Below are 10258 nucleotides of genomic sequence, written 5' to 3'. Positions count from 1 at the left end.
CGCCCGTCGCTGAGGGCCCGGCCCCAGCTGCCTGCTCAGAATCGGCCCTGGCAACCCTGAGGGGAGTGTGCCTCTGCGCCAGGTGCCTCCCTTCTTTCTTTCTTTACTTTTTTTTTTTTTGTTGGTTGGGGGTTGGGGGTGTGTGTGGGTTTTTTGTTTGTTTGTTTGTTTGTTTTTGCTTTTTATTGCACACACCTCCATGCGTTGTCACTCTGGGCGGGCTCGCTCTATAGTGCAGTCGCATCTGTGATACATGTTTTTGTCATTTACATTTTAAAAGTAATATTCTGCCATACGTTGTTTAAATTTAAACAGATTGCACGAGCGTAGTTCCATCCTGCCAGGAAAAAAAAAAAAAGACAAAAGCTTCCCTGCCAAAATATTTGGAGCTCCTAAAACGTATATGAACAATATTCATTGTTAGTGTTTTCTGTGCTTGAAGTACAGAAGCAGACGTTCACTACGAATAACCTGTATTTGCGTGAGTAGACTCACTGAAAGACTCCTCACGTAACCAGGGGGCTCAGGTGAATAAAGTCTGTAATGCAATATTAGACACAGGTTGTTGAGCCTGCCTGCTTCTCGTAAAGCACCTGTAGGGCTGACGTACGTGGGAAACCTTTGGTTGCAAAAGAAACTGCTAACGTATGTCATTGTCGTTATTTTGGAAAGCAGTACTACCAAAGGCAAAGTGTTTTTTTAGATTTTATTTTAATTTTGATCTGTGTCGGGCTTTTAAGTTAAAGCTTGTATAACAGTTAATTGGTGGAAGTTATATATTTTTTTAAAACCCAATATTGCATAAAAGCTAAAGATCTGGCGGGATTTGTTGATGAAAGAACAAATTCAACCTCAACCTTTTTATTTCACATTCCAATTGTGAATTGTGATTTTTTTTTTTTAATAGGAAGAGAGAAAGTGGATGAAATCTATAATGTAATTGGTTAACTAGTTTAGTGGTGGGAGATGTTGAAGAAATTTGAGTTTTTTAGTATTCAGTCATGGGACTTGTCATTCAGTGCTTATGCTAAAAGTTTACACATATGCTTATGGCATCGGAAGATTATAGTTCCACAGACTAGCAAAGACACTGATAATGGTACATTTGAACATCATTTTGGAAGGATAGTTTGCAATTATGTAGATAAAAGAGTTAAGCTGGGATCATGACTCTCAGTCCTTAAGAATGGCATAGCTGTAATATTCAAGCTTTTCAGGCTCTCCAAATAGTTCTGATGTGTTTTTGCAGAAGTACAAAGTCAGTGAAACCACTTTACACCTGTCGAGAGACAGCTGAAGAGTTTAGTGGCTGGAATTAGTCCAGCAGTATTACACAACACCAACAAACATAAATCTTCTATTTAGCCACTTACTTTGGAACGCAGAAATAATTTTTTTTTTTTTTTTTCGTTTTTGTGGCGTCATAAGGGGAAAAACAAGTTTTGGCTTATGTTTGCAATCCGTAAGTAACAGAACATAAAATCTGTCACTCTAATCTGTCCCCCGCTTACAATTTTTGAGGGTTTTTTGGATCCTATACTAACGTTAGTGACAATGCTGTCTCCAGAGGTGTTTCTTCAGTACTCTTCTGTGAACTAGAATTAGAACTTTTCACTGGGAGTCACTGATGGAGAAATTTGCCCTTAAAGTTTTGGGAATGGCTTTTTAACAGTTAATGTTTTTTATTTTTGACTCAGGCATTTCAGCTTGTCCTTAAGCTGTGCTAGCAAATCAAGTATGACTTTTTTTACATTGGGCTGTTTTGTCAAAGATAACTTACAAAATGTTTGTAAGTTGTAAAAGACCATATTATACCATGAAAGATCTGGAAGATAGCAGAAGGCTTTGCTGCCAAGCCCTGCAAGAGGGAGAAGAACGAACTAGTGATGCAAGAAAAATTCACCGTTTGAATAAATGTGAAAATAATTTTCAGGCTCAGCTCCTTCATGGTTCTGGTATAAGCCATCCAAATTGTGGAGATTTCTCGGAATATTGCATCTTCTTTGTCAGTGAAGATAGAACCATTAAGACCAGTGAGTTCTGCCACTGATACGTGTAGAAATTGACATACGCAACACATCAAGTTAGTATTACCAGGAGTCTGTGTGTAAATCTCAGTCAGTGAGAGAGTAAATCCTGTGGTATACTACCAGTGTAAAGACTAAAGAAGGGTTCTAAATAATACAACTATAAATCTACACTGGAAAAGAGCATTTACTTGGAAGTTTCTTCATGGTATTCTGCTGCCTGTTTGCGCCATCAGAGAGTGTGTGTGCTCTAGAGACTGTTCTTAGTATATCTGCATTGTGATCTTCCTGGATTCCTGAAAAGCCAGTAAGAACGGTAAGGACCACAACAAAAGCCTTCTGGAGTTGTCAGCTCCTGTTTGCAGTTAAATAAACAAGATCAGCTCTTTGAAAACTGAAAATAAACCAGCTTCCTAAATAGAAATAAGCGTCTGGTCCCAAATTTGAGACAAACGGAGAATGGGTATGGAAGTCTTGACCTGAAAACATATGGAAATCTTGGCCTGAAAACAATATGATCATTGTAAAATTCTGATGTACGTGTTTATCTGAAACAAGACCAGTACCTTGTTTTGTTTAGAAATAAACTATATTGTGCACTTCATTTTAGATAAACACATGTCCGGAAATTGACCCATGAGAGGTCCTCTGTATTTCTCCAGCAAGAAAAACAGTGAAAAGTAACAGAATGTTCTTTTTGGATTTCTTATGCAATGTACAGGAAAATTTTCCAGTGCAGAAAGAAGTGCCAGGAAGTTAAACGCTGCATGAAATCACAGCAAACAACAGTGGGCCATTAGGTTATTGGCTGCAAATGAAGAACTGGTTTAGCCAGTTTGAGTTAGTTCTGTGTTTGCAGTCAGTGGAGACATATGTAGCTGTCCTCCTTTCTCTCATGAGCTCTTTTCCGTAAAATTTTAGTTACCTGTTGTTAAGATAAAGACTGCAGCTCCAACGCAACAGGTTTCTTATTAAAAACCACCCAAGAATCTTCACAAGAGATGTGGAGGGAAAAGAAAACCAAGGACAGGAGTAGATAAAATAGAGCAGTAGCTAAAAATTCAGTGCATCTGAAAATTGCCAGAAACACAGCAATGAGTGGACAAAATTCAGGAAGCCCTGACAAGCAAAATGAGGAAAGGAGTAGTCAGGATTCTGAGATATAGGATTTGTTTAGCAGCATGCAGTTACCTGAGTAAGGACAAGGCAATTAGTTTTACTAAGTATGAGGAATAACGTAGTGTTTGAGGGAGAAAAACCCACTTCCAAAAGGTATCAATTTTATATGACATTTAAAATATGAAGAAATTTATGAAGCATTCTTAACAATTTTCAGGCTGTTGAGCTGGCTTGGAAGAGCTGATAGAATCTGTAATTCAGCCTCAAATTTTAATGGTGATCAGAGTAAAAAATGGGGAAAAAGTCTGGCAGAAGAATCCTAAAGTTCACTTTAAATATGATTTTTTTTGAGTTTGCTAGGCTTCATAAATTAAATTTATCAGTAATTTATCGGACTGCAGTCTTGGGAAAGAAAACAGAAAAGAAAATCTGCTGAAATATGCAGGGGCAAAGCAAAGTAAAAATTACGAGGAGATGATACGATGCAAGCAGTTACATTGTAGGGAAGAGCTAGGCATGCACTTAATGGAAGTAAAGAAACAAATGCAGTGACCAGTTGGTATGTACAAGAGCAAAAATCATCTTAACAAAGCCAGCAAACAGGGACAGTACAAACCTATAAGGAAACAATGTACAGCACCTTGTGCGATGAAGAGTATTTCAAGGGTAACTTTCAAGACCTCCTGGCTGTCCATGTTCTCCCATGACTTGGGACATGGAGGCTCTTCAGAGAGCTTGCCAGACCAGGGCTTCTGTGGCCACCAAGACAGGAACAAGGGAGAAATCTCTCAGCAGAACCCTTGTTGCACAGTCCCACTCTCCGTGTACAAGTGGTGGAGATCCCCTTTGTGCCCCAGAAGATGGTGTTGGCATTAGTTTCTGAATGGGACCGTGTGGATGCTATTATGCTTGTGTGGTACCTAGGGTGGCCCACTCACCTCACTCCCCACTGTTTGCCTTGAGAGCTGAGGACTGCTGACTGGATCCCTTTTAAGCTGGGAAGTGCTACAACAGGTGAATGTGAAACCTAATGTCACGTTAAAGGGTTTGGTGAAAAAAAAAAACACGAAAGAGTTGTGGGATGAAAGTATGTAATTGCTTGGTTACATCACTGGAAAATAATTTCTGCTTTGTGGATAGGTGAATTGGATGGGGAGGCAAAACCTGATCTTGAAAAGAGAAGGTAAACAACTATTTTTTGACAAAGGGTACCTATTCCAGGCCTCAGGAAGAGTATATAAACTGTAGAACAAGTTCCAATAAATGAGGAAGATCAATTTCAAAATGTCTTTTTTGGATAAATATATGCACAAAGTAGTTAGTTGTTTGTCATGAAGTTACTCCCTTGGTGGCTTTACTAGACAAGAGCAGATAGAGAGAAGAGATGGGACAAGTCTTTAGGGCTCACCTCAAAGGAGCAGAAAGTGAGCATCCTTTACATACCAAAATCTTGTCTCTTCCAACTATAGTCATTTAGCTGTGAACATCTAAAACTCTTTGATACTTAGAAAAATGTGTATCTGAATTGGATTAAAAGATTCTTCTTTGGGGGAAAGGCAAGTGATATATTTTGAGTGAATGTTTTGCCTGGGAAAAACTCTGTGCTTGCTCGGTCCTTGCCTTGAGTTGCTGAGCTAAGCAGGAAAAGGAACCTTTGGAAGAGGTTGGTCATAGCTGGTGATGTGAAGCAGCATTTCATCTTACGATATGAGTTAAGTCTTTCTCTTACCTCTTACAGGTAGTCATTTTAAGATGGAAGAGACATTCTCTGAAGATGAAAGTAAATTGTTTCTTCTTGAAGATCTGAGGAGAATTCTGCTTTTCCTTCTTATTCTTTATCTTTTTTTTTTTGATGATTCCAATAAGCAGGTATGATTAGAGGCTAATAATCTGAATAAAATCAGAACTAGTATCTTTTTAAAAACTGATGCTGAATACATTCCCTACCCTTAAAAAGGTTGCAAAAATACTGATTTATTTTACAAAAGACTTCAACATTATCTAATGCAAAACTTTAGAAAAATGGCAGGCATTACTATTCTAATATGAGGGTGCAAGAAGTGCCAAGGATTACTAGTATTTTCCTTAACCGGTATTTGACACTGATTGTCTCTTCCTTAAAGAAGGCTTTCACAGAAAGAGTCAGCAACAGGATTCACTAAGTGTTTTTATTTAAAGAAAAAAAAAAGAAAAAGGAAAAAAAGGAGAGAGACATATCTGGAAACAGCCCATTGTTCTCATAACTTGCATTATCAGATGTCAGCCTGTCCTGAGACTGCATGGCTCGTGTCTTTATAGCCCCATGAATCTTCTTAGGGAAATGTGGGCTAAATATGAACAGCTAATTAAATTTGTCTGTGTCCCTAAATATGATAGAAATGTTAGAATCAGCTACAGGGACAGCTGTCACCTCTTGATTATTGTGAGAAGATGAGTGGACATGTTCCACGAACCTTTGAACAGGTGCAACATAGATTCATTAAAACATGATAGCAGTAAGTATACAAGTATGTGAGGCATTGGGACCTGACAGGGAGATCATAGAGACAGAATACGTTAAATATTTGGAGGTGTCAGTTTGGTTCTCTAACTTGAGAGGCAATGTGTAAGTCAGAGCTACTGTCAGTTTACGTAAACTGACGTCTTTCCGGGAGGTTTGAAGTATCAAGGACAGAGTCATTTAAGATATAAATTCAAAAGAGGATTCTTTTATCACCACTGTGGCAAGCATGCCCACTTTTATGTGTACAAATCTGTATGAGTGTAACTAATATTGTTCTACTCTACTAACTTATTTTTACCATGTATCCAGTATCCTCTGTTATTGGTACTTTGGTTAAGATACAAGGTTAGACACTTAACATTTTTGTCTGACCTTGGAATTTGGGGAAAAAAGAGATTGTCCTACTTTCAGGTTACTATATTATCTTTTGCATCGTGGTGAGAACATGAGTTTGAGCCCTTTCAGCATTCAGGAGGAGGGGTTGTCTTCAAGAAATTTAATTGCTGTGAAAAGCCATTTGGCAAACAGCAATGAGATCCAGTGCAACACTGCAGTCTGAATGCCTCAAAGGTTTTGCCTTTTTCCTTACGTGCCACAGCAGAACCATGATTGATTTGACAGCTCGTTATTTGCCCAGATGCTACCACTGTAAAGCATATTTTACTCAATCCTTACTTCTGCCTAGAGCAGGGCAATAGCTGATACAATTTTTGCTAACAGACATCAAAAGCTACATCTGTGTTTAGGTGTGACTTTTGAAGAAGAGCCTTTATGTCACAGGGTCATTAGAACCCCACCCTGAGTAAAGGGACTTACCTCATTAGCATTTTTGTGGACCTTTAAGGAAAGACAGCACTGTATCTCAGTACATAATTTCTGAAACGCTGCGCTTTCATACTCTGGCAAAGGTGAGAGTAGCTCTTGATTCAGGAAGGCTGGTGGTTAATAAGCAGTGAATAGGAAGTATGTAGGAAAGGCAATTAACAGAGCTGTGTGGTGTATGTATTCATAGAGAAGAAACTCGTAACAAGTCATAGTGAGAATGGAAAAGGATAGATGAATTATGAGTCAGAGAAGAAATAAATGAACATTTTTAGAATTATAATCCTGTATTAGGAGCAAAGAATCTCCTGAAATCCCTGACATTGTGTAGTCACAAATTAATTTATACTCAAACAGAAGTGTAAAGAACTAGTCCTGTTAACACAGTGCAGGATCCTTACCTGGTCTCTCATTTTTCTGATTCATTTGAGTTTAGGGAAGAGATAAATTGTTATGAGCCAGCCAGCAACTGGATCAGCTGATAAAAGATCTTGCTGGTGTCTTGGTGTATGACTAGTTTTTACACGTTTTACTCTGCGTGTTCTTTCCTTGTGCTGAATGGTTATTTGTGCCTTTTTCTCTCACTTTGTAACTCTTACAGCTTCTTTATTTCAACCTCAGTCCACCAACCTTATGTGAAAAAAAGCAAAATCCCAAAATGTTTATAAATTATCATGCCATTTATCCTTCATATTGTGTCTTTTCCCTTCCATACTGTAACTGCCTTGTCTGCTTAGTCTGAATTTTAAACTGTGGGCTGCCAATTATTTCTTATTCTCTATACAGTGGCTGATACAGTTGGGCCATCTCTGCTTCTGAGTGTTCTAGTAATATGTGCTTTTCTTATAAATAATAAAATGAGATAAGGTAAACAGTGGAAGAATCTCACTTTGCAACAATTGTACTTCTCACCTCATACATCCTACTTGCGTATAGTTTTGAATTGGCTTGCTCAAAGAGGTGCAAGAGATCTAGAGCAGTGAACAGGAACTCTGTAAAAGTGACTGTGGTTTGGAAGGTAGGGGTATTCTTGCAGTGAATGTAAAATGAAATTGAGGGAATTTGCAAGAGTAAAACAGCAGAAAGGGGTGCAATTCTTGGAAAATATTAGAAAGCCAAAATAGAAGTGTCTTAGTTAAGTGTCTCATATTTGACAGTTTTAACCCATACCCAACTTTCTTAAATGTGCAAGCTGTAGAAGTAATGTTACAAGTCCAATCTCTGCAAGGTATAGCAGTGGTGAGAATTATTTGTGACACTGCCAATTAGAGAAATTTCAGTCAGAAATATGATTTCTAAATAGATAGCATTCATTTATAATTAATAGATTGAATGAGTTCTATACACAAACTGAATAGTCAATATGTGAAAAGGATATTTTACTTGTAAGTAGACCGAAAGACTGATTGTAATTTGTACAATCATAGATTCTCTTTGGAATTTACTCTTGCTCAAAGAAAACTAACTATGCCTGTGGTTTGTGTGTCTGCACAACTTGCAAGCACCTTGTAATTGCACTGGCTGCAAAGCTGGTGCTGGGAAACTTAAATTCCTTTCTGTATATGAATAGACTGAATATTTCTGTGCCTTGTGGCAGGAGTGTAAGGTGTTACTACTGATGCCCTACAGGTTTTGCATAAAATCACAAACAGCATTGCTCTTTGTTGTAATATGGAAACTTGTTTTTGGTCTGAATGTGCTGAGACAATTTGGCTGCGTGTATTACTTTTTTTTCTTTTTTCTTTTTTTTTTTTTCCATTGAACATGTTGTTCCAGTCATCTCTCTTTAGTGTATCTGGTCTAATTAATATTTAACTTTTTTACAGGCTGCTGGTTTAGCAGGATAATTAAAAACCTCTTAAATCAAGAATATACTAAAAAGATTTTTTAAAAAAATCATTATACAGAGAATGAGACATCTATAAAAATCTGTTTTTGAACAGTGTCTGGAAAAGAAAGACTGTGAAAAGCTTGCAAGAGATTTTCCCTCTTGCTCAGAATCCTCTTGGTATTTACTGAGTATTTTGTTTTCTGACTAATAAATAATAATCTTGAACTACTCTACAGTTTCTGTGTTTCTGGATTTGTCACTCCAACACAGCTGTAATTTTGTCAGCACATGAACTGTATGAAACAGTGTTTCTTTAAAGTTTTATTTTGGACAACTGTCCTAGCCTGTGCCAAAGAGAGTATTTTTTTCAGAGTAATATCATATACAATCTTTCAAGACTCTCCTAAAAGCTTTACTGGTCTTTGGATCACGCCCTGGTGTGGGGAGAGGGAGGATTAGGTAGACTGAGTGTAACTAAAACCACTCACTCAGTATGCTAAAACAAATGTGTGCTTTACCATATATAGAAACAAAATCCTTTGTGAACTTGGACATTGTGTAGATAATATTACTTATCAAGCATATGCTGTGGAGACAAAGATTTTAGTTGGTGGTACTGAGCATATGCTGAAGGCTTGTAGGCATTTTATTTTAAAACTTCATGTATTAAGAAAAAAGGAATAATCTGCTTGTGGAAGTTTATCGTTAACAGATTCAAAAGAAGCTATCTGAATAGCTTGCTTGGATGAGAGGAGAAAAAAAAACACCAAAGGGCAAATCTGCAGAGTATGGTTGCATTTAGAGATAAAATTTGCTGGATACATGCCAACAAACATGTTTTATTTCCCACCATTTTATTTATAAATGTATGAACCCACTAGGTAAATAATAATCTTGTCCTTGTGAAAAAGCCCCCCTAAAATAGAGTTTAAATCAAATGCGCGTGTTTTATATGCAAGTCAGATCTATACCCAACTGCACAGTTGTTCCCTTTTATATGGTTTATAGAAATCTGAACCAAAATTCTTGATCAAACACCTCTGAGCTTTGGAACATCTGAAGCTGGGTCCAAATTCTGATACTGGATATATCTTTAGTTTTAAACAGTCAGTAATTTAATTTCTGTTAAGAAACGTTTTCTCTATGAAAGTTGCAAGAAATACTTCAAGCTATGACTGCGTTAGCAGGCAGCGTGGTGCAGTAGGAGCAGATCAGTTGGTATTGAGGACCTGGCATCTACCTAGTATGTGTTTCAGGGAGGGGCTGTTTAGCTCTAGTTTGATTCTATGGGCTGAATTCCCATTAGTGGTTGGTGCGCGTTAGCAGTGCTCCCAGAGATCATCTTCTGGTTGAATTTCACCGTAAAGGAGACCACTTCGTGCACTCTGAAGCTGTTGTGTGATGTGAACCAAATGCAGGGAGTGGGAGTGATGGGGGGGTTTACTTTCAATAGTATACTTCTGATCTGAACAAAAGTGTTAGTCCAATTTTTTAAGTGATGAAAAGTGGTTGAAAAACTGGAAAAAGTTATTGAGTTGATGGAAACAACATAGTTTCTTTTAACTTCTTTAGAGAACTTTTTAGGTTTCAAATTGTTGGCAACGCTTCAGCATTACTTAAAAGACCAAAAGCATTTGTCTTGGAACAATTGATATGAAAGTACTGTATAAATTAATCTGTGTATTTTCAGATGCAATTCTTGGCGTATTCATTTGGAGAATTACAGTTTTGTATAAGTTTTTAGCATCTCCCAGAACAGCCCTGCTGTTTATGCAGCAGTAACATAGCTGAGGAAAGCTTTTCACACCTGTTGATCAACATCTGAAGAGTCGAGATAACAAGCATGTGAAGTCACACTTACTATCTTTCTCTCCATCTAAAAATAAATGCCATGGCTCTCTTCAACTTGTAATATGTGTATAAAGAAGTCTGGACACAGCTGAGAGGCATAGTAGC

The 10258-nt window shown here is 37.6% G+C and overlaps 1 protein-coding gene across 1 annotated transcript in view; it reads right to left on the bottom strand.

Annotated features, from left to right (window-relative positions):
* The window catches only part of CCDC110 (coiled-coil domain containing 110), a 6216-nt gene extending 5972 nt beyond the window's left edge, over nt 1-244 (bottom strand). The window contains exon 1 of the mRNA XM_009330718.1: nt 196-244. Coding sequence (XP_009328993.1) covers nt 196-244 — 49 coding nt within the window. The remainder of the gene's footprint in view (nt 1-195) is intronic.
* Nucleotides 245-10258: the final 10014 nt, after the last annotated feature.

The sequence above is a fragment of the Pygoscelis adeliae genome, unplaced genomic scaffold (genome assembly GCF_000699105.1).
Source record: "Pygoscelis adeliae isolate BGI_AS28 unplaced genomic scaffold, ASM69910v1 Scaffold167, whole genome shotgun sequence".
Taxonomy (NCBI): Eukaryota; Metazoa; Chordata; class Aves; order Sphenisciformes; family Spheniscidae; genus Pygoscelis; species Pygoscelis adeliae.
This window is presented reverse-complemented; position numbering and strand designations above follow the sequence as displayed.